This window comes from Vanrija albida (assembly GCF_041260175.1).
Source record: "Vanrija albida strain AlHP1 chromosome Unknown contig_4, whole genome shotgun sequence".
Classification (NCBI taxonomy): Eukaryota; Fungi; Basidiomycota; class Tremellomycetes; order Trichosporonales; family Trichosporonaceae; genus Vanrija; species Vanrija albida.
Window position 1 is genome coordinate 2,572,981 of NW_027191423.1, and position 22,282 is coordinate 2,595,262.

Consider the following 22,282-nt stretch of genomic DNA (forward strand, 5'->3'; position numbering starts at 1 on the left):
ACAAGCATGACGACAACACAATGCTTTTACAATGCCACTACAACTGTTTCTATCCAAAGGCCCGCAACTTCTCCTCTTCAACATACTCGTCCGCCCGCGGAACGCGGCTCGGCTTCTTGTCGCTCTCAGCCTCCATCGCATCGTCCAGCAGATGTCGTTGGCCGCGCGAGAAGTACTGGGCCGGCTGGCGCCGCCCAACAGTGGCCGCTGTCACAAGGCAGTGGCGGACACCCTGCTGGTTAGCACAAGACGGCTCGCTGCGACTTACCGATCCTGGCACCTCGAACATCGCGTCAACGAGCATCTCTTCGAGCACGCCGCGGAGGCCGCGCGCACCACCGCCACGATCCAGGCCTTCCTGGGCAATAGCCTCAAGCGCCCGGTGGGTGAAGTGTAACTCGGATCCGTACGCTTTGAACAGGGCCTTGTACTGTTTGATCAGGGCGTTGCGAGGTTCGGTCAGAATGCGAATGAGATCCGCATTGGCGAGCGGATGGAGTACTGATAGAACGGGCAACCGACCAAGGAATTCTGGAATCAATCCGTAGTCCTTCAAGTCCGTAGTCGATGCCTTCATGGTGTCGCGCACTGTCGGCGCAGGGAGTGGAGCACCAAAACCGATCGACTGCCAATGGTCAGTGCCGTGCCTGTCGTCTTGGTTGAGAAGCCAACTCACCCCCTTGCCTAGGCGCTTGGCGATGATGGCGTCCAGTCCCACAAACGCTCCAGAGAGGATGAACAGGATGTTGCTCGTGTCCACGACAAAGGTGTCGCCCTTGTTGGCACCGCCGCCTGATCCAGGATAGCCTGGGAGGCCTTCGCGAACACCCTTCTTGCCTGGTGCGTTGCCAAACGTCCGTCCCATCGGGTTGTTCGGGTCCCACTCCCAAGTGCTTGCGTCAGGCTTAGATCCAGGTGGAGTGCTGCTGATTCCAGAGGGGGTGGGGCTGCTGGGAGGCGATCCAGCTTGGTTCTGGCCGGACGAAATAGGCTGCGCCTTGGCCGATAGAGTGACAGTCGTTCCTTCAAGGATACGGAGGAGAGCCTGTTGCACTCCCTCTCCGCCGACGTCACGGCCTCCGCCCCACGTCCCAAACTCGTTGCCTCCACGTCGTGCTAGTTTATCCACCTCATCGATGTGAACAATGCCGACCCTGCGCGGTCAGTAGAAGTCGCGGCTTGAGACTTACTCGGCGCGCGACACATCATAATCGGCGGCTTGAAGAAGACGTAGGATACAGCTCTCAACATCTTCTCCGACATCTGTCTTGTCAGTTACAATCAGCCAACACCAACTTACATCCGGCTTGGGTGTAGGTCGTCGCGTCGCAGGAGCTGTACGTCAGGGAGCTGTCACGGTGGCGCCACCTACACAAACGGCACGTCCAAGGCGCGGGCCAGGGTCTTGGCCATCAGAGTCTTTCCCGTGCCCGTGGGGCCACTTGACACGTTAGCTCAGGTATCAATCGGACCCGTCCAACTCACACCACAAGGACGTTGCTCTTCTCGACGACGATATCATCCTCGAGTGTCTTCGGGTTGATCGCCTCCTCGAGTTCGGCCTGACGCCGTGCGCGGGCCTCGTTCTCTATCCGACGAGCCTCGCGTTTCTCCTCATCATCCTTCTTCTTTCGCGAAGTCGATTCACGCTCTGGCGATGACTTTGACCCTTTCGTGCGAGTGGCTGGGGCGTCAGACTCGCCTCGTCGCCCGAGCTTGCCAAGCAGCGACGGACGTCGTGATGAGAAGTACCCGTCTCCTCGGGCTGGAGCATGTCAGCTTCCGTCTGTCTCCTCGAGACACCAGCTTACCCCACTTTTCCTCACGCGACAAGGCTTCATGAGTGAGGGTTGGGTCTGAGCCGTCCTCGGCACCGGTTACGCGTGTCGAGTCGCGGACGGGGTTGCTAGTCTCGAGATCGGCTTCAAAGGTCGGCTGGTCCCAGTCGACGGCGTCGTTCTTCTGGGCATCATCTCGCTCAGATGAGCGCGCAGGTTCAGGCTCTCCCCTGCCAGTAATCAGGGGGGCAATGCGGCGGTAGTGGTTGAACACGCTGGTGCGCCGTCAGTATGTCACACAATGCAGAAGCCGAGCCGAGGATCACTTACGCGACCGACAGGATCTTCTTGGCACCTTCTTGGCCGATCACATACTGAGACAAGTGGTTGTATAGCTAGCAGTGGGTCAGCATTGTGCTCATTCGGGTAGCCGGCTGACTCACATCCCTTGGGGACCTCGTGGGCGATGTGGAGCTGAATCGAACGTGTCGCAGCTGGGGTATGAGGCGAGAGCCGAGCCTTGTGTGTGCCATGGTGACTGTTGTGGATGCAGCGGTACGTAGCCGGATCATTGTGACTGGGTTGTACCACGAGTATGGTACAAACGCGATGCGATGGGGAGATGTGATGATGAGTCGATGTAGCCTGTCGATGTGCGTGCCGAGTCGTGTCTGACCCGACAGAGTGGAGGTCACCACCATCGGCAACAACGGGGGGCGGTAACGCGTGTTCCCCGTGCAATCTGATCCCGCCGCTGGACTGGACTGGCTGACTGGGTGGCAAAACAATGGGGCATGCGGAGAGGGTGAGCATGCGGTCTACCGTGGGAATATTAAAATCACGTGATGCCGTGACTCTCGGACACTGTCCTCGTTGTCCGCCCGTGTCGCGCCGCCTGCGGCCGTCGCTGTCGCTGGCTGGCTGGGCTGGCCTGGGTGGATGGTCGCAGTTGTGCCGCTCGCTCACTCAGTGTTCACTGCTCTGTGCCCCTCTTCATCCTTTGCCTACTTCTCCAACATCCTTATCAACAGCGAACCTTACTTACACCAAGCGACAACTCCTTCCTCGCCCCTGGTCACCCTCTCCCCGCGCACCCACCCCACCCGCAGCTCTCAGTGCCCCATCGCCTGGCTCTGAAACCGGCCGACCCGCGCAAACTCGCGACCGCCACACCATCAGCGACAATCTTTTGCTCATCCACCCCCCGGTGCTGACGGCAAGCTCGCGGCCATCTAGTCCAGCTCATTCGACGACCCACACGATCCGCTCATCACCATGTCGACGATGCTCACCGACCAGAACAAGGTCCAGCCCATGGATGTCACCGACCTCAACGACCCAAACAGGTCCAGCCGCAGAGTGGCATAGTGAGTACCCATTGTCCCGCAGCTTTTGTGGCAAACTCCTCCTCGTCCTAGTACTGACACCCCCACCAGTTACTATGACCGTACGTATCAGCGCCATTCGCCGTTCACGGGTGTCTATGCGCGCGTATGCAGCTGACGCTTGCCAGACGATGTTGGAAACTACCATTTCTTCCTCGGCCACCCGATGAAACCCCACCGCATCCGCATGACCCACAACCTCGTGTCCAACTATGGCCTCTGCGACGAGGTTGAGGAGGACGCTCCCGAGGCTGGCGGCGAAGGATCGAGGGCCCTCAACGACGTTGCGTCTGGAATGGATGCCGAGATGAAGGATGCCGTCCAGTGGGAGAAGCGCATTGCCCACGGGCCAAGGGGCAAGCACATGCAGGTCTTCGTACGTGCCAAGCATTCCCTGGTTCTAAGAGCTGACTAGGATCACAGCGCCCTCGGCGAGCCAACAAGACTGACATGACGCGCTTCCACACGGATGAGTACATTGATCTGCTCGAGGCAGTCACACCCGAGACTGCAGAGGCAATGACTGGTGGCGGAATCAGATGTGAGCGTGCCTTTTGTTGTTCCGCGCTGACTGCCAAGGTCTTACTGGCGAGGATTGCCCGGCCTTCGAAGGTGTCTTCGAGTTCTGCACCATCTCTGCTGGAGGCTCCCTGGGAGCTGCGGAGAAGCTGAATTCTGGCAGCGCGGATATCGCTGTGAACTGGGCTGGAGGTCTTCATCACGCCAAGAAGTCCGAGGCCAGTGGTTTCTGTTACGTCAACGACATGTGAGTGGACCCCATTGCGCATGTACTGACTACGAAGCGTTCTCGGTATCCTTGAACTCCTTCGTATCCACCCACGTGTCCTGTACATCGACGTTGATGTCCACCACGGTGACGGTGTGGAGGAAGCCTTCTACACAACTGATCGAGTCATGACCGCTTCGTTCCACCGCTTTGGTGAATTCTTCCCCGGAACTGGCGACGTCCGCGTGAGTCTATCTTGTTATCGTCGACGGGCGCAGGCTTACACCCGTCCAGGACACCGGCATCAAGCGCGGCAAGGGCTACGCTGTCAATGTGCCTCTGCGCGACGGTATCACGGATGCCACCTACCACACCATCTTCAAGCCCGTTATCAAGGAGATTATCGACCGCTTCCAGCCCGGTGCAATTGTTCTTCAGATGGGTGCCGACTCCCTTTCCGGCGACAAGCTCGGTGGCTTCAACATGACTCTGAATGGTAGGCACCACGGCGAGGAGGGCAGAGCACATAGCTAACATCTGACAGGTCACGCGGAGTGTGCTAGCTTTGTGAGAAGCTTCAACATTCCCGTCTTGATGGTGGGCGGAGGTGGCTACACAATGTACGTGTTCGTAGCCTATCTTGCGCTGACCCTTGCAGCAAGAATGTCGCCAAGGCGTGGACCAAGGAGACGGCGATCATGTGCGGTGTCGATCTTCCGGAGGATCTTCCTTACAACCGATAGTGAGTTCTGTGACGTCCACATATGCTGACCCAATCCAGCATGGAGTACTTTGGCCCGCGGTACAAGTTGGAGGTGCTCCCCACCAACGTCGACGATCACAACCCGCCAGAATATGTCGAGGCTCTGAGGAAGGCAATTTTCGAGAACCTCAAGCAGATCCCCCACGCCCCAGGAGTGCAGATGCGCGAGGTTCCCGGGAAGCCGCTCTCCCGAGCGCTGGGCATTAGCAAGGACGATGACGACGACCCGGACAACGAGCTTGACAATCGCATCAAGAGTGAGTTCTGTCTTTCCGAGAACTGTTCCTGACGAAATCAGAGCTGTTCCGTGCACGCCAGAATGGCATGGAGGTTGACTCGGAGTCTGAGTCTGACTCGGACACTGCCGCGTTCGCCCGTCCCAACCGTGCGCGCCGCCAAGGAGGCCTGTCGTTGCGGCCCAACCCGCGCCCGCGCGTCAACGGCTTCCCTTCGTCCAAGCGCCAGCCATCCTCATCCCCTGATGAGGATGATGAGAACCACAGAAGAAAGCGTTCGTTCTTCTCGTCGCGCGCGGGCGATGGTGTCTGGGACCCTACCATCCTTCTCAACGGGGGTCAGCCACCAGCCGAGAAGCTGGTCAACGGGGCCAAGCCCAAGCTGTTTGGCGGTATCCCTGAGACTTGGAACGTTGGCCGCACCAGCCGCGCTGGTAGCCCTATGAGCGTGATCTAGGCTGTCATAGAGGTTTGTAGAGTAGTTGCACACCGGCGCAGTGCGAGACTGCGCGCTGGCTTGGGCATGTATTTGGTTCTGTATTGTTGACTGTGAGGCCGATGATAGGCATGTGGCAGCAATGCTAGTTAGGCGTGGGAGATTGCAAAGTGGAGGAAAGCCGATCAGGAGCCAGCAGCCAGGCACGGAATGGCCAGTCGCCACCCAACAAAGACAACTCGTTCAACCTACAAACTGGCCACGACCATCAACCACTCTTCACTCGTCTCTCTCCCCAACAAGCATCATGTCGCAGCAGACATGTCGAGACTGGGTATCAACAGGGTAAGCGTGGAAGTATAGCCACTTCTACCGCCTAGCTAACCCACCCGCCAGCCACTGCCGCTTCGGCAACAACTGCAGGTTTTATCACCCTCCTCGTGAGTTTGCCATGCCGCTGCCCGTGCTGACGGTGACAGGCGGCCAGCAAGGCGCACAGCAGTCTGGCCGCGGGTTCTCTGCATCGAATGCCACCCCCCTAGGTAGCCGCCTGGGCGGTGCGTCTTCGAAATACCAGTTCAAGTGAGTCACGCCTTCCTGCCCGAGCTTCCCTTCTCACGCTCAGCGACGACACGGTCCGCCTCGAGCTCGGCCCCGAGCGCCCGCAGTGGACGATATCTTGCTTCGGCGCGGCAAAGTACGAGCCCAATGTCCTCCAAGGCCCCGACATGTCGTTTGAGGAACTGCGCTGGAAGAGCGTGCAGGCGCTCGCGAGCGGCACGGGGGCGCAGTACGCGCAGGAGGAGGCACAGCTCGTCAACCAGGCGACTGCGACGCTCGACAATGCCCTGAGGAACCTCTCCCAGACGGTGCGCACCGCCGAGCGGCTCCACGACGCGCGATACCCCACCGGCGCGGTGGGCAACGACCGGCCATCCAACTTCAGCGAGGCGGCCGTTCTGTCCAGCTCATCAGGCTCGTCTGGTGCAGCGACTGGGTCGGCGTTTGGCCAGTCGGCGTTCGGCTCTGGCGGTGGCGGCGGCGCCTTCAGCAGCAAGCCTGCAACGACGGGCGGCGCATTTGGCCAGAGCACCTTTGGACAGGCGGCCAAGCCGAGCGCGTTCGGCGGCTCGACGGCGGCACCGGCGCAAGGCAGCGCGTTCGGTGGCTCGACAGCGGCACCGGCGCAAGGCAGCGCCTTCGGCGCGAGTGCGTTCGGCGCAAAGCCCGCGGGGAGTGCATTTGGGTCGAGCGCGTTCGGCCAGAAGGCGGCACCAGCCGCGGGCAGCGCGTTCGGATCCAGCTCGTTCGGACAGCCGGCCGCGAGCGGCGGCGCCTTCGGGCAGCCTGCCAGCGGGGGTGCGTTTGGGCAGAACGCAGCTGCCAGCGGTGGTGGCGCGTTCGGCACGAGCGCGTTCGGCGCCAAGCCGGCTGGCAGCGCGTTCGGCTCTGCTCCGGCAGCGGGGTCGAGTGGGTCGGCCTTCGGCCAGTCGAGCTTTGGACAGACCGCGCCGGCGAGTGGCTCGGCGTTTGGGCAGTCGAGCTTTGGCAAGCCCGCGGCGTCGGGCTCTGCGTTTGGGTCGAGCGGCTTCGGACAGCCGGCTGCGCAGGCTGCACCAGCTGCGACGACGTCGGCGTTCGGCGCGACGGCGACGCCAGCGACGGCAGCACCAGCAGGCGGGTCTGCCTTTGGTCAGTCCGCGTTCGGAAAGCCTGCGGCGGGCGGCAGCGCGTTCGGCCAGAGCACGTTTGGCAAGCCTGCGGCGAGCGGCGGCGCCTTTGGGTCGAGCGCGTTCGGCTCCACACCACCGACTCAGAGCGCGTTTGGGGGGCAAAGCACCGCGCCTGCTGCAACTGCGACCACCAGCGCATTCGGCACCAACAGCGCTCCCACCAGCGCGTTCGGCGCGAGCAGCGCTCCAACTAGTGCGTTCGGCACCAACAACACTCCGGCGAGCACCTTCGGAACAACAACCGCTCCCACCAGCGCCTTCGGGACCACCAACACCTCCGCTCCCAGCGCGTTCGGCACAAACAACACCCCGGCGGCCACGAGCGCGTTCGGCACGAGCAGCAACCCCACAAGCGCGTTTGGTAACCACCCAGCTGCTACCAGCGCGTTTGGCAACAACCCAGCACCCACCAGCGCCTTTGGGACCAGCAGCACCCCCGCCAGCGCGTTCGGCAAGCCCGCCGCCACCAGTGCGTTCGGTACCTCGAGCACGCCTGCCAACCCGTTCGGCGGCACAGCGTCGGCACCCTCCGCGCCCAGCGCGTTCGGTAAGCCTGCTGGTGGCTCTGCGTTCGGCACCGGCAGCGCGTTCGGCACGAGCCCTGCGCAAGGCTCGGCCTTTGGCGGCGGCAGCGCGTTCGGATCCACGCCGTCCGGCTCGTTTGGCAAGCCCGCCACACCCAGCTTTGGGCCCGACGTCGCTGTCCCCGCTGGCTGGTCGTACGACGACCCCTGGAGCTGGACTCTCCCGACCGCCGAGGGCACGGACGGCAGCGACAAGCTCACCGACGAGATCGTCGCGGCCTTCAAGGCAGATGTCTTCCAGTTCGACAACATCCCCCTGCTCCCACCACCCACAGCCCTCCGCGCGTAGCGGCGTCCAAACTGGAACTTGCAGATGTAGAACAAATCTTCATAGACAGCATGTACAGCATTGCCAGTACCCGAGCCTGCGCGGCACTGCAAGACATCGGCGCATGCCATTCCGACATGGTCGTCACGATTCATAAGCTATTAATTTATTGGAGCAAGAGCTGGTCACTTGCTGCCAGTCGAGCCGAATCCACCAGCGCCGCGCGCCGTGGCGTCTAGGTCCTGCGACGTGGGTCAGTATCGGGGCGGCGGGGAGAGCGCGCTACTCACATCAACCTGGAGGATCGGGGCAAGGTGGACCTTTTCGAGAACAAGCTGCGCAATGCGGTCGCCGCGCGCGACTGAAGCGTGTCAGCTGAAGCAAGGAACGAAGGCTCAGCGGCACCTACCCTTGAAGTCGGCGTCGCCGAGGTTGAAGAGGACGACCTTGACAGGTCCTCGGTAGTCGGCGTCGATGACACCGGCGCCTACATCGATCGAGTGCTTGACAGCGAGACCAGAGCGAGGGGCGACTCGTCCGTACGTGCCCTCGGGGACAGCAATAGAGAGCTGGAGGTCGATGAGGGCCTTGCCTCGGGAGGGGATGGTGGCGTCCTCGGCCGAGTACAAGTCGTAGCCTGCGGAGAGGGGTGAGCCGCGCGTTGGGAGCGTGCCCTTGTCCGAGAGGAGCTTGACGAGCAGGGTGTCGGGGGTCTAGGTTCTGTCAGCTTTGCGCGGGCGAGAGGGCAGGGCACTCACAGCAGCGCCTGGGGTGCCGCCGTTGGCAGCAGCGGGTGTGGCGGCTCCAGACGACTTGGCGAGGGACGACACGGCAGCGGCGCCACCAATAGCAGCGCCAGCACCGGCAACAGCAGCAGCGGCAGCCACCTTGGGCTCCTCGTCCTCGCTCTCATCGGGCTGCTCGATCTCAAGGCTCTTGGCATCCTCCTTGGGCTCCGCCGCGCGGGACACAGCCGCGGGAGGGGGAGTGGCGGCCTTGGGAGGAGTGGGCGCGGGAGAGGGTTCCTTGGGCGTCTCGACCTTGGGTGCGGGCTTGGGCTCCTCCTTCGGGGCAGGAGAAGGCGAGGGCGAAGGAGCAGCAGCGGCAGGCGACGCGGCCTTGGCGGCAGCACGGATGGGGGTGTTGTTCACCGAGGTCGCCTGGGTCTCTAGGTCGACGACCTTGGGGCGCACAGTCTTGCCAGACAGCCACTCCTCAGCCGTGAGAGCGGGCTCGATCGAGTTGGCGGGAGGGAAGATGCTGAACGAGTCAGCGAGGTCACGGAGACATATGTCAACTCACTCAGCCTGGAAGGCCTCGGCCTTACGGGGCACAATGAAGCTGAGAGGCTCGACGCCGTTGTTGGCGAGCTTGTACGCGCGCGCAATTTCGTTCTGAGTGACGTCGAGAGAACGACGGGGGATGAATCCAATACCACGCTCTGTTGCGCGTTAGCAGTGCTCAGGTGTAGGAGTACGCACGAGGCTCCGATGTCTTGTACTCGTTGAGGAAGTGGAACTGGTCGCCCTCGAACTCGTAGTAGCGGATGTTACCGTCACTGAAGGCGACGGTTAGTTTGGCCAGCGCAACGCTGCATCGACCAACTCACCCCTTGCCCGCAAGGAACAGCACATCGTTGCCCTCGGCGAAGAACGGAACGATGATGCCCCTGAGAGTTAGCCAGCGCTCACGTCCCCCAACTCACGCGCTCGAGTCGAGGCTGACAGTGTCGAGGTTGGTTAGGTTGGTCGTGTCCCAGAGGCTGAGCTGGCGGTCCGACATTCTGCTGAACTGCAGTCGTCAGCTTAGTCTGTAAGGCGCTCCAATCGGACGCACCCCAGTCGTGGCGATGCGGTCACGGTCACCGAGCCAAACAACACGCGAGCCCTTGATACCGCCGTGGCCGTCAGTGACGCGGACGGCCTCGGTGCCGGCACGGGGGTCGAAGAGGCGGAGCTTGCGGTCACGGCAGGTCGTGGCGAGGGTGGTGCCGACGGCGTTCCACGCAATGCTCTGGATCGAGTCGCCGTGGCCGGTGAGCTGGATGACGGGCGCCTCCTGGTTGCTCTTGATGTCCCAGACGCGGACGAGGTGGTCGCCCGACGCCGACGTGAGCAGGCTCGACGCAGCGGGGTGGAAGATGACCTGGCCGACCTTGCGGCCGCCGGCGTTCAGCTTGCCCACGGGGGCGATGTCGGCTGGCGCCCAGCCATCGTCTCCCCAGCCCTCGAAGATCGAGTCCTCGATGTTCCACAGGAAGACTGAAGGTTAGCCCGAGCTTATTTGGCGACACAAAAGCTCACTCTTGCCATCCTCTCCGCCAGAAACGACAAAGTTGTCATCGAAGGGCGACCAGGCAGTGTCGAGGCTGGGTGGTCAGCACCGGTGCGTTACAGCCCCAGAAGCGTCACTGAGCGCTGGGCGACATCCGCCCGCCCGCCTCCAAGCGCCAGACCAAGACTCACACAGGCGCAGTGTGACCACGAGCAAGGGGGAGGATGTCCGGGAGCTTGGTGGGGAAGCCCTCCTGGGGTGGGGGAGTGAAGGGCGAGAAGGAGGGGAGGACGGCAAAGGCCTAGAGGGGTCAGCGAGGTCACGCGCATCAGTTCGCAGCAGTCACTCACACCACCACCCGAGACCTGCCAGTTGACAGCAATGTATTTCTGTAGTTGGGATCAGCACACGACCTTGGCTGGATGCGGGGGCAGCCTAGCGCCGAGTCGGAGCGCACGCCGAGCTCGATCCACCGCTCATGCACCCCGGATGAGCACTCACGCCGCTGGCAGTGACGAGATCAGTGTCCCATGCGCTGCCGCTGATCTTGGCGTTCTCGTAGTTGACCTTGGAGCGGTTGCCGAAGACGTGGCGGTACTTGGACTGCGCGGGGGTCAGTCAACGCCGCGGCTCTGGCCGGCTTGGGTACGCACCGGGCGCACGAATCGGGACATGGGGGGCCAGGGATGGGTTCGCGGCGGGGGAGGTGGAGAGGATGAAGGGGTGTTGAGGGTTGAGGATGGAGAGACGAGTGGACGAAAGGTGGATGCCGTGCTGGAGCGAGCTGGTTGTGTCGTCTCCCCGCGCGACGCCGACATTGATTGCACTGGATCACCAATTCCAGCGGGGCAGGGCAAGTCGGCGCGCGTCATCGACCACCGTGGGAAAAGGCGGGTTGGCTCACGTCGTTCCAAAGACGAGCTCTCCAACCGAGGCAACAAATGACTTGCATGCATGTGTGGGACGCCAGAGACATCTCCTGCAGCGTGTACAGGAGGCCGAGAAGTGGGGGCCCTCGGCCAAACTGGCAATATTAAGGCATCGTACAAATCAACCAGCCACAGTACGGGGCTCCCTACGTGATGGTGATAATCTCTCCCTTGGCGTCGCGAAGAACAACGAGGTCACACGGGATGGTCTCGCCCGTGTCCATGTATGTGAGGCAGGTCTGGTCCAATGGGTCCACCCTAGAGAGGAGACGATCAGCACTTGTCTCCGAAACGAGGCGGCGAGCTCACTTGATGTTCATCCGTTCCAACCAAGTGCGACCCAACACGACGTCAAAGTGTTGCTCCTCTGACAGCATCGCAGGGTGGTAGGCTGTTCGCGATCCCACAGTAATTGGGACGCTGCCCAGCATCTGAAGACCAGAGTAGCCAGCATGCCCTGGTTGTTGCTGCAAGGTCAGAATCGTGCTCGTGCAATGGTCGTCGATATCTTACCTTGCGAGGGATCATGCCGTGCCGTGTCGCAAACGCCCGGGAAACGTACACTCCCTTGTGGCCCTGCTTTAGAAGCATGCGGACTTGCGATGGTTAGCAGGATTCAACGCTACCCGCCTTGCAGCGACTCACCATTCTCAACAGGTCCAACCTTGCCCACAACTGTTCGAACTCCGTTGTTGGCGTGGAACTGCACAGTCAGTACGCGCGCCAGAGATTGTAAACTCACCTCCTCAAACTGCCTCCTCTTCACATCGCCCAGTGGCTCGGCATCGTCGTCGCCCCACTTGCTTCGGCGTGACCTGGTGCTGACTCCAGAGCGTACAGACCTTGCTCTGAACTTTTCAGAGTTGGGGACGGCAAGGTAGTTTGCGGCAGTAAGGGGATCCAGCGCGCGAACGTATCGCTCTCCGTTCACAGAGCCTGCAACGGACGAGCCAGCGTGGGACCCCAGACGGCTCGGGACTGGTTCGCCATTGTCTGAAGCGGGAGACCGCGACTTGCTCGACTTGGCGACAGTGCGAGCCTGTAAGGCGCTCGCTGAAGAGTATGACGGCGGAGACCAAGCACCTTGCTGAGACTTGGAGGTAGGGCCAGGCTCAGAGACTTGGATGGTAGGCTGATGCTGGTGGTAGTGCCCGTTTGATCTTGATCCCGCTGGTGGCAGGATGTGAAGCGTGATGCTTGGCACGGGGGGCTTCTCCGACTGAAAGCGCGCCGTCACAATCTCGAGATCGTCGTCTGTGAAGTGATAAGCATGCGCAGCTGACGAGCCTATCAATAGGCAGCGCAGGCACGTACCATCTTCGAGAGCCCAGCGGTCGCCCTCAAACTCGTAGACGACGCCTGCTCCATCGTGCTTTGCCTGGACTGCCTCGGCCTCCTCTGGCGACAGACGAGCCTTGGTTAGGATCCTGTCAATGAGCTGGGTGCAGTTCTCGCCGTCTGTAGTTTAGTTGTCAGCTGTGGCCACGGTTGTGTGCGCGTGCACAGGGGAGGGCGGGGCCAGGAGTCGTGGTCCTGGACGCGTCCCGTCACGTACCCTTTGCGGCGAGGGCAAATGTCTTGTGAGGTGCGTGGACGTTGTATATGAACATTGTTGTGTATCGAGTGGGCGGGATGTGCAGTTGTTGATTAACGAGCAAAGTGTAGAGTGTGGAGCAATGTCGAGGATGGAGTGGATGGATGGAGTGGATCAAAAGTGGTGCTGCGGGGTCCAAGGCCGACAGACACTGACCGACTGGCCGACTGCGCAGGGATTATCGCTTGTTGGGTAGACAGGGATATGACGATGAGAGGGAAAACGGGGGCCAGGAGTGGCAGCGCGTGCACGCACACAGTCTAATGGCCGCCGACTGGCAGACTTGCACTTGTCAATACAAATGACCATAACAAGGAATAATCATCGGACAGAGACACAAAACTCCACCCTGGCAAAGGGGGCCAAGAGTGACGTACTTTCACGTGGACTTACATCACACCTTTCCCTTAGGCTTGCGACGAACGACTTGCATCAACCACTCAACTAGGCACGCAGAAGGATGCCAGCCCCGGCCAACGCCGACGCCCGCATTTCGGGCTTGTCATTTGACCGCCGCTGCCGGCCCACCGCAAAGCAATGACAAAGGCTCACAACCGCAAGACCCGACCTTTGGTCATCATGGTCGGTCTTCATTACCCTGGCCGCATAATGGCCTTGACGCCTCCATATACGGCGTGTGCAAGGTAACCGCGCTGTCGTCGGCGGCGTCTGAATCAGTGAGGCTTTTGGTTCTCGCGACGGCCGGCGTTTCATGCTTGGTGCGATGGTCGACCCGCCCGCCCGCCATGTGCCGCGTTTGACAAAGCATGAGGCCCGATGGCATGGTACAAATCATGCCACCTACGTGGTCGATTGTGTGCTCTGTTCTATTCCAGTGCCCGTCAAGTGACCCAGTAGGCTCTGGTGGAGGCGCGTGGTTGCAGTGGATGACCAGTGTGCAGGCTGGGTGCGAAGCCGTGGACTGTGGATGAGAATGACGTATTGGCAGGGCTAGCCGAATCTTGTCGCCGCGGCTAGCCGCCGTCGCCCCGCCTGGCTACGGTGGGTGGTGATTGAATCTGCGTGCGTACCTCGCCTGGTTGCCTGCCTACGAGCCTAGTGCCGCCCGCCCGCCCCCCTCGTCATGTGCGCGCGCTGCCCCACTGCGTCGCTGCGCTGGTGCTTGCTGCGCGGCGAGGTGCTCGCTCATCTCGCGCCGTGACGCCCGTTCGACCCGACGCACACCCAGCACGCTGACCCACCATCATTCCAGGCCAGGCCCCTCGGTCACCTTCCCTCCCCACCAGTCACAGGCGCTTTAAATCAACCCATCCCCGGTAACGAGTGCCTCCCCATCTCCCACCTTCCTCCTTCCACCCCCCCTCCAAACTATCAATCCACAACAAAGATGGCTCCCAAGGCTGCACCCAAGCCCAAGTCGTACGAGGAGGACCGCGATGCCACCGGCTCGTCGTCCATCTACACCGCCAGCAACGGTGCCCCCGCTCCCCACCCGTATGCCGCCCAGCGTGCCGGCCAGAACGGCGGCCTCCTCCTCCAGGACTTCCACTTGATCGACCTCCTCGCCCACTTTGACCGCGAGCGCATCCCCGAGCGTGTCGTCCACGCCAAGGGCTCTGGTGCCCACGGCATCTGGGAGGCCACCGAGGGCATCGAGGATCTGTCGATCGCCGCTCTCTTCAAGAAGGGCGCTACCTGCCCCGTCACTGCCCGCTTCTCGACCGTCGGTGGAGAGTCTGGCTCGAGCGACACAGCTCGTGACCCCCGTGGCTTCGCCGTCAAGTTCCGCACCCCCGAGGGCAACTTTGACTTTGTCGGGAACAACACGCCCGTCTTCTTCCTTCGCGACCCCGCCAAGTTCCCTCACTTCATCCACACCCAGAAGCGCCACCCCGCTACCCACCTCGGCGGCGGTGACGATGCTACCTCGTTCTGGGACTACCTGAGCCAGAACCCCGAGTCGGTCCACCAGGTCATGGTGAGTGTTGTTTCTCTGCCGGCGGTTACTGCCTCGTTCTAGTTGTGTGGGGTTGTGGGGTAGTGTTCTTCCCCACCCAGCCTATTCGCTCGCGGTTACAAGCCATCTTGCCGCCACCAAAAGCCGCTTGCATACCGCTTGCTTCTTCGCGTGGTGGCGGGTGTGCGCCGTCTTGTGCCCGGGGATGCTCAGCACGCAGCCTGAACGCTGCGCAGCTTTGCATTGGAAAACGGAGCGGCAGTGGTGGTGACAGGGACTGTCTGCGCGGTGTGAGACAGCCGGCTTATCGCAGGCGATGTAAGCGCGGCTTGGCGGACGACCCGAAAATCGGGTTGGCCGGGCAGTCGGGTCTCGCCAAACGCGAGTTGACCTGTTGGTCTGATTTACCCGCCGATTCCATCGTTCTGGGCGCCGAGACGTGCTTGCCAGAGGTGGCGAAGACACCCAGTGCATTGCAGAGTCTTGGGCGTGCCTGGTAGCCACTCGAAGAGTCACTACGCGTGTCCACCTGTCCACCGAGCCCGTCCCTTCTGCAGTTCCACTTCTCCCTGCGGATCCCCATTGGTGTACGCAATGACCAACATGCACAGATCCTCATGTCGGACCGCGGTATCCCCGACGGCTTCCGTCACATGCACGGCTACTACGGCCACAGCCTCAAGCTTATCAACAAGGACGGCGACTGGGTCTATGCTCAGCTTCACGCGATCTCCAACCAGGGCATCAAGACCTTCACCAACGAGGAGGCTGCCACCAAGTCGCCCGACTATGGCCAGAAGGACCTTTACTACGCCATTGACAAGGGAGAGTTCCCCTCGTGGACCATCAAGGTCCAGACCATGACCCCCGAGCAGGCCGTCGATGCTTGGAAGAACAAGGGCATCAACGTCCACGACCTGACCCACATCTGGCCCCACGGCGACTACCCTCTCCGCACTGTTGGCAAGTTCACGCTCAACACCAACGCCAAGAACTACTTTGCCGAGGTCGAGCAGGCTGCGTTCTCGCCTTCGCACGTCGTTCCCGGTATCGAGCCCAGCGCCGACCCCGTTCTCCAGTCGCGTCTCTTCTCGTACCCCGACACCCACCGTCACCGTCTCGGCACCAACTACCACCAGCTCCCCGTCAACCAGCACCTCGTTGAGAACGCTGCCAACTTCCAGCGTGACGGCCCCCATGCCCTCTACAACCAGGGTGGCCGTGTCGGCTACCTCGCGTCGCACGACCCCGTCCAGTTTGCCCCTCCCAAGCAGGACATTGACAAGGTCCACGCGCCCTTCGTTGCCACCGCCGTCTCGTTCCTCTCGACCATCCGTCCCGAGGACTTCAACGCCCCCCGCAACCTCTGGAACAAGGTCTTCTCGGAGGGCGAGCGCGAGCGCTGGATCAAGACTGTCTCGGGCCACATGTCGACTGTCCAGGACAAGGAGATCATCCGTCGCCAGATCGCCATCTTCCGCCAGGTCGACAACGACATTGGCAACCGTCTCGAGAAGGCCACTGGCGTCAAGGGCTACGACGGCATCAAGGGCATGAAGTTCAACGGTGCCCACAACGGCATCGGCCCCACCGTCATCCCTGCCAACAACGCCCCTCGCGCCGGTGGCGTCGCCGAGAACGGTGCCCCCCAGACTCGCCCCAAGCTGTAATCTTGGAATTGACGAGATGGAAAAGGAGTGCTATGATGAGCGAGTGATGCTGCGACCTGTTTGTAGTTTGTAGGCAGTGGAAGAATGCGAGAAGTTGACCGTGTCGCCTCGTTGCAATCTCTCTCGTGTCACCCTCCTTGCAACGTTCTCATCCTGTCCTGTTGCTGCTGCAACTGCTCTCATTCTACTATGACGGCATCCATCTATAGTCTCGTCTTCCGTAGGCATTGACATCAATCTCAAGCCTTCTTCTAATCCAACTCGGCACCAATCTCCTCGACCTCCGAGACAAACTTGCCAGCGAACTCGGTCATATCCTCGACGAGAGCGGTACGGTCCCAATTGGCCCTCTGGCGCCAGACACGGTCGAGTAGAGCAGCACGAAGCTGCTCGAGCTGCTCAACGGTGAGGACGGCCGTGCCGTCGCGAAGGAAGACGCCCAGACTCTTCAGAGCCTCATCGGGCACAACGAGTGGTCCCAGGACCGGTTCGGGAGATGCAGGTGCTGTCGGGGCCGCTGGGGCAGGGTGCGGGGTCGCCGAGCCATTGCGCGATGCCACGGAAGCAGGGTCCACAGCCGGGGCAGCTTGAGCGTTGCCATTTCCGTTAACGGACGCTCCGGGCGTGCCGCTCTCAGGAGCAGGACCAACGCTGTCGACGTCCATGGCGTCCTCGCGCGGTCGCTTCTCCACCGGTCCTTCCGAGCCAGCCGCACCCTCTTCGTCCTCGCGAGCACGCTTCAGCCCGTTGGCCTCGGGCACAGTCGCTGTCGAAGCCTCAGCCGCTCCGCCGTCCAAGCCGGTGTTCACGGTGCCCTCGTCGGCAGGAGCTTTGTCGGTCTCCTTGCCGGCCGCCTCGCGTTCAGCAGCCTCTTTGTCGGCCGCCTCCTTGGCCGCAGCCTCCTTGGCCTTCGCCCGCTCTTCCTTTCTCTCACGCATGCGAACAGCATAACGCTCGAACTCGGGGATCCACTTTTGGTCGAAGCTTTGAACGTGCATGCGGGCGTGGGCAACCATTTCGGAGACCCTGATTTGGCGGTCGGCTTCGCTCGTGTACTTGGCGTTCTCCTCAATGAGCGCGACGTCTGCAAGGAAGTCGTTTGGCGTGAAGTACTTGTGTCGAACAAGCTTCCGCTGGATGGTATCGATGTCCATGTCGTGAGCCTGCCAGGTTGTAACAGGAGCAGGCGTAGGCGCAGCAGTAGTCTCGGCGTCAACATTGATGACGGCCGGCGGTGGAAGAATCTCTTGCGCCTGAGCAACCAGAGCGCCTTCGCCGCCGTCCACGGCCACGGGGTCTGCTGGGGCAGTGGCAGCCTCAACGACGATCGCTCCGCCTTCATCGCCGGCAACACCGATCACAGTTTCAGCTTCGACTTGAGGAGGGGTCTTCGGTGGGTTTGCAGCGAGCTCAGCCTGCTGGGCGAGCATTGCAGCGTACTGGAAAGCATCCTCCTGTGTGGGGCGTTAGAGACCAAAGCCATTACAAGACATAGTGTTTTCTCACCTTGACAAACGCCACGGGTCGACGGTACTTCTTCATAAACTCGCTCACGAGAGACGAGAAGCTGACGAACAGCATGTTGCGTGCGGCAAGATCACGCTCGGCTTCACGTGCCACCTCCGCTTCCGTCGGTTGGCGAGGCGGAAGGGGTGGTGCAGGAGGCAGAATCTCGAGAACACGGCGCTTGCGCGGCACACCGTCGGGGAAGTCAACGGGTGGCCTGGCAGCGGCAGCGAGGAGCTCGCTGAAGAACTCTTCGCGCTGCTCTGCCTTCGGCTGGCCCAGCTGCAGTCGGTTCTCGTCGCCAAAGCCGAACCACGCTCGCACATCCCCTGGCAGTGTATCGAGAGGACCATCGACGATGGCGAGGAGGAGAATCGGGTCTGACGGTGGGATGCCGTCCAGGAGAGCGCGAGCAGTTGACCTTGTCGTTTCGGACACCGTGTGGGACCATTGGGCCAATGAAGGAATGAAGATGATGCTCGGCTGGTGACGCTTTGCCTCGACGAACAGTTGGACAATGGCAGCCTCCGGTGTTCTCGTCGAGTCACTCATCAGAGTAGCGAGATCAAGTGACTGGACATGAAATCCCTCGAGGTGATGCAAGATCGCTGGTCCAAGATATGTCTGGCCAGAACCGGCGGGGCCGTACACCAACAGCCGCGGGCGGTACGTCCTCAGCTTGTCGAGTGACTGGAGCATCATCTCCTTCTCAAAGGTGTCGCCATCCTCGTCCTCGTATTCGGCTTCTTCGAGTGCCGTACGCTTCTTGCCCGGTGGGATGGCGCGGTCAACGGCTGCTTTGAGGGCGTCGAGCTGCTTGGACAGCAAGGGAACCAACTGAGTTGGAAGTTGGATCGCAGCAGACGACGCTGACCGAGCAGACGAAGGCACAATCTTCTTGACGGCCAACATGAAGTCCTTGGGTTGAACGTGAACCGAACCAGGCTGAACTTGCAGTCGGTCTGTAGTCTTGTAGATCTGTGGATACCGACGTTGAATAGCATTGAGTGCGGCCTCTGTGCACAGCGCTCGTAGATCTGAACCACCATAGCCCTTGGTGATGGTTGAGAGCGTGTCCACCATTTTGTCGGGGAGTGCGGGCTCCCAGTTGCGGGTGTTGATGCGGATGATTGACTTTCGAGCTTCACGATTGGGGAGCGGGAAGTAGAACTCGCGGTCAAAGCGACCGGGACGACGAAGAGCAGGGTCCACCGCGTCCGGGCGGTTGGTGGCCCCGATAACGATTACCTGCCCTCGACCATCCATACCGTCCATCAGGGCGAGTAGCGTCGACACAAGACTGGCGTGGATCTGGTCTTGCTTGCTACTTCGCACAGGGGCAAGGCCATCAATCTCATCGAAGAAGATGATGCTTGGCTGCGACGCGCGGGCCTCCTCGAAGAGCATCCGAAGCTGGCGCTCTGCTTCACCGACCCATTTGGAAAGGACGTCGGCACCCTTGCGCATGAAGAAGGCTACGCAGCGTTAGTATCGTACAAGGGTATTTGTGGGCACTAACCAATCTTGGTGTTGCCGTTGGAACATGAGGCTGCCAGCGCACGAGCGAGGAGGGTCTTTCCCGTGCCCGGAGGTCCGTGGAACAACACACCACGAGGAGGAGTGATGTTGAACTGTTGGAAGAGCTCAGGGTACAGCAAAGGCAGAGCGACCATCTCCTTGAGCTGGTTGATGTGGTCGTCCAAACCTCCTACGCGGTCAAACGTGACATTCACGTCAACCCCCAGCGGGTCGGCATCAGCCATTGATGACTTGGGGTTGACGCGTCCAAAGTTGGGAACATCTGTTGGGCCAGGCACACCTCCAGGTCCACCGGCCGCACGCGGACCGCCAAGAGCTGATGGCCCGGCTGCGGCGTTCGCCATCGGTTGCAAGTTGTCGTCAGAGTCTGACGAGTCTGGGTCGCCCATTACTCGCGCAAAATCCTTGCCCTTCATGCTCCAGGGGAAAGGTTTTGAGGAGGCACCGCCCAAGGCTCCAAAAGCGCCACCTCCGAATCCTGGGGCACGGCCTCGGCCACGGGGACCTGATGCGGCCGCGATCGCCTTGTTCATGATATCAGCGGCAGCAATCTCCGCTGAAATATCCATTGGCGGCAGCTGGTAGTTGGGTCGCGAGTCACGTTTCCGCAAGTTGCGCCTCGCACCATACTCCTCATCCGAGTCGGGGTCGGCACGTCGCCCGCGAGTGTTGCGGGTTGAGCGAGTAGCAACCGATGCGCGTGTCCGGCGCCGTTGAGGCGTTTCGCTAACGACACTTTCGTCGTCGTCTTCGTAGTCGTCTTCGATAGGATCAGGACTTGGGGATGGCGAATCCTGCTCGCTCTCCTCTGGCGCAAACGATTCGGCATCGGCAGACGAATGGCGAGTTCGGGCCTGGCTTGGGGGCAAGGCAGAGTTGTCCCGCTCCGGTTCAGCCTCGGGGACCGCGGGCTCATCGTGGCCACCGTTGGCGTCCGGCACGAAGTCGTCCTCGTCGTCGTCGTCTGGATCAATGACACGCTTCCTTCCTCCTCGGCGCGTCTGGACATCTTGAATGACAGGGCTGGTGTCCATCATCTTGTCCTCGAAATCATCGTCGTTGGCCAAGTGCTCCGATCCGCGAGTGGTTCGACCAGAACGGCGGCTGCTCCTGGCATCCTGAGCAGGCCGGCGGTTTGGCCTCGCGTCAGAATCCTCCTCCTCGAAATCTCCATCATCGTCATCTTCATAATAGCTCTTCTTGGCAGCGCCACGGCTCGATCGCTGGGGACGACCAGACGCACTCGGCTCAGGGTCCGTCTTGACGGTGGCCGCCGATGCTCGGCGGCTGCGAGAAGCCATTGTTGGATCCGAGTTTGTCGAGGCGGAACCAAGGGGGAGACGGAGGGTGATTTTCGGGGGAGGCTTTGTTGGCGACACTGTTGCCTGCTGTTCACTTGGTACAGGGGCTGGAGGAGGTGTCGGCGTTGCCACAGGAAATGAGGCCGAGGGAGACGCGCCGTTGATGGCGAGGTGAGGGGGAAAAGCTTGAAGCTGTTGTTGCTGCTGCTGCTGCTGTTGCGGTTGATGGGAAGGGTTGACCCAGGCAGGGGATGCAACACCACTCAGAGCCGAATTCTGCGCGTACGGCGACGACGAGGATTGATGCAGCGGGTAAGTCTGCGATGGTGGTGTCGGAACAGCGAGCGGGGTGGGGGATGGCTCAAAGGAAGGGCGGGCGACGAACGAGTGCTGCTGATCTGCGCGGTGCTGTGGGCCAAGATCGGGCAGACTGTCGGGGCCGATGAGAGGGACGAAAGGATAGGACGACGAGGACTGAGAGTGTGGCAGGCCGCGGCTAAAGTCGGTGGGTGGCGGTTGCTGGATGAAAGGGGCGGATGGATACGCGTGTTGAGGGTACGGAGAGTAATGTTGCTGAGGTTGCTGTGGAGGTGGTCTCTGGTAGAAGCCGTGCTGCTGGTGCTGCGGTGGTTGAGGGATGTGGTCGTAGTAGGGAAGAGGTTGCACGTTGTAGTTGTGGTGGTGGTGCTGTTGCTGATCGTCGGGTGGATAACCCGGGTTGGATGGCATCAGAGCACCATGGAGGCGACGACAACAGGCCAGGTGACAAGGGGGGTTGGGCGCAATGTGGGCGGGGAGGGAACAGGGGGCGTCGGTGAGAACAAGCTAGGGGGGGGGAATGCCGACAAGGACGGGCGGCGGTATTGTCTTGTCAATTGGCCATCCGACGAGGACAAGGATGCCAGTTGTCGGTTGTTGTTTTGTTGATGGATGTTGGATGGGGGGGGGGATGGCAGCAGTAGGGACACAAGATGGATTGGGATGGGATTGGGTCGATTGGGTAACTGGCTGGCTGGCTGCGTGTGTTGCGCGGCGCCTACGACTACCTGCGACGACTTTGAATTGTGCTTGCTACAGCGACGCGTCTCACACTGCACCATGTGGCAAAATAGGCTTGCGATCAGGCATGCCCTAGAGGTGGCAAGCCTGAAGCGACTTCCCTGATAATGATGCCATCTCAAGCTGGCTCAACGCAACCCGCCAAGCAGCACCTCGCGCGCGTCGACACCCGTCCAAAGTCTGTATGCATGGCGCATGGATGGATCGACATGCACCAGAGTAACAGTGTCCATCTACATAGTAATGCATTTTGCCCACTTGTTATTGAAATGACTGTGTCATGACGGTTCTAATGGAAGTTGTAGTCCTCTAACCTATTTGCCACCCAAGTCTCAAGCCGACAGACAGACACCCCCCACCCCACGCCCCTGCCCCTGACATCGCGTCGTAACGGCCGGCCGACAATGTGGGTGGGTGGGCGGGCGCTCACCATGTACGACGACTACATCTCTCTCACTCACTCTCACTCTCACTCGTCCTCATCACTTGCACTCACTCTCTCTCTCTCTCTCCACTCCAGCTCTTTCTCTTCACCCTACCACTCAACCCGCACTGCCGCCTACAGCTCACCCCACCACCAAC

The 22,282-nt window shown here is 61.1% G+C and overlaps 6 protein-coding genes across 6 annotated transcripts; 3 read left to right on the forward strand and 3 right to left on the reverse strand.

Annotated features, from left to right (window-relative positions):
* Positions 1 to 49: 49 nt before the first annotated feature.
* MCX1 (ATP-binding protein) lies at positions 50 to 2,311 on the reverse strand (the record flags this gene model as incomplete). Its single annotated transcript, XM_069354227.1, has 10 exons — positions 50 to 232; positions 269 to 625; positions 677 to 1,154; positions 1,191 to 1,263; positions 1,301 to 1,335; positions 1,373 to 1,441; positions 1,486 to 1,765; positions 1,812 to 2,053; positions 2,109 to 2,173; positions 2,222 to 2,311. The coding sequence occupies 10 exons, from the start codon at positions 2,309 to 2,311 to the stop codon at positions 50 to 52; spliced, it is 1,872 nt and encodes a 623-aa protein (XP_069208869.1).
* Positions 2,312 to 3,053: 742 nt separating this feature from the next.
* Positions 3,054 to 5,346, forward strand: Q8F55_005740 (uncharacterized protein; the record flags this gene model as incomplete). The annotated part of the gene is made up of 11 exons (XM_069354228.1): positions 3,054 to 3,145; positions 3,215 to 3,225; positions 3,292 to 3,539; positions 3,587 to 3,704; positions 3,743 to 3,929; positions 3,967 to 4,135; positions 4,185 to 4,386; positions 4,435 to 4,510; positions 4,549 to 4,632; positions 4,672 to 4,910; positions 4,952 to 5,346. The coding sequence occupies 11 exons, from the start codon at positions 3,054 to 3,056 to the stop codon at positions 5,344 to 5,346; spliced, it is 1,821 nt and encodes a 606-aa protein (XP_069208870.1).
* Positions 5,347 to 5,632: 286 nt separating this feature from the next.
* Positions 5,633 to 7,931, forward strand: Q8F55_005741 (uncharacterized protein; the record flags this gene model as incomplete). The annotated part of the gene is made up of 4 exons (XM_069354229.1): positions 5,633 to 5,670; positions 5,722 to 5,765; positions 5,805 to 5,907; positions 5,951 to 7,931. 4 exons carry the CDS (start codon positions 5,633 to 5,635, stop codon positions 7,929 to 7,931), a joined length of 2,166 nt encoding a protein of 721 aa, XP_069208871.1.
* A 3,328-nt stretch (positions 7,932 to 11,259) lies between these two features.
* Q8F55_005742 (uncharacterized protein) lies at positions 11,260 to 12,723 on the reverse strand (the record flags this gene model as incomplete). The annotated part of the gene is made up of 7 exons (XM_069354230.1): positions 11,260 to 11,371; positions 11,423 to 11,580; positions 11,627 to 11,709; positions 11,759 to 11,816; positions 11,856 to 12,367; positions 12,428 to 12,571; positions 12,669 to 12,723. 7 exons carry the CDS (start codon positions 12,721 to 12,723, stop codon positions 11,260 to 11,262), a joined length of 1,122 nt encoding a protein of 373 aa, XP_069208872.1.
* A 1,332-nt stretch (positions 12,724 to 14,055) lies between these two features.
* Q8F55_005743 (uncharacterized protein) lies at positions 14,056 to 16,295 on the forward strand (the record flags this gene model as incomplete). Its single annotated transcript, XM_069354231.1, has 2 exons — positions 14,056 to 14,646; positions 15,237 to 16,295. 2 exons carry the CDS (start codon positions 14,056 to 14,058, stop codon positions 16,293 to 16,295), a joined length of 1,650 nt encoding a protein of 549 aa, XP_069208873.1.
* A 251-nt stretch (positions 16,296 to 16,546) lies between these two features.
* Positions 16,547 to 20,641, reverse strand: YTA7 (TAT-binding protein-like protein 7, AAA ATPase; the record flags this gene model as incomplete). Its single annotated transcript, XM_069354232.1, has 3 exons — positions 16,547 to 17,749; positions 17,802 to 19,276; positions 19,321 to 20,641. 3 exons carry the CDS (start codon positions 20,639 to 20,641, stop codon positions 16,547 to 16,549), a joined length of 3,999 nt encoding a protein of 1,332 aa, XP_069208874.1.
* Positions 20,642 to 22,282: the final 1,641 nt, after the last annotated feature.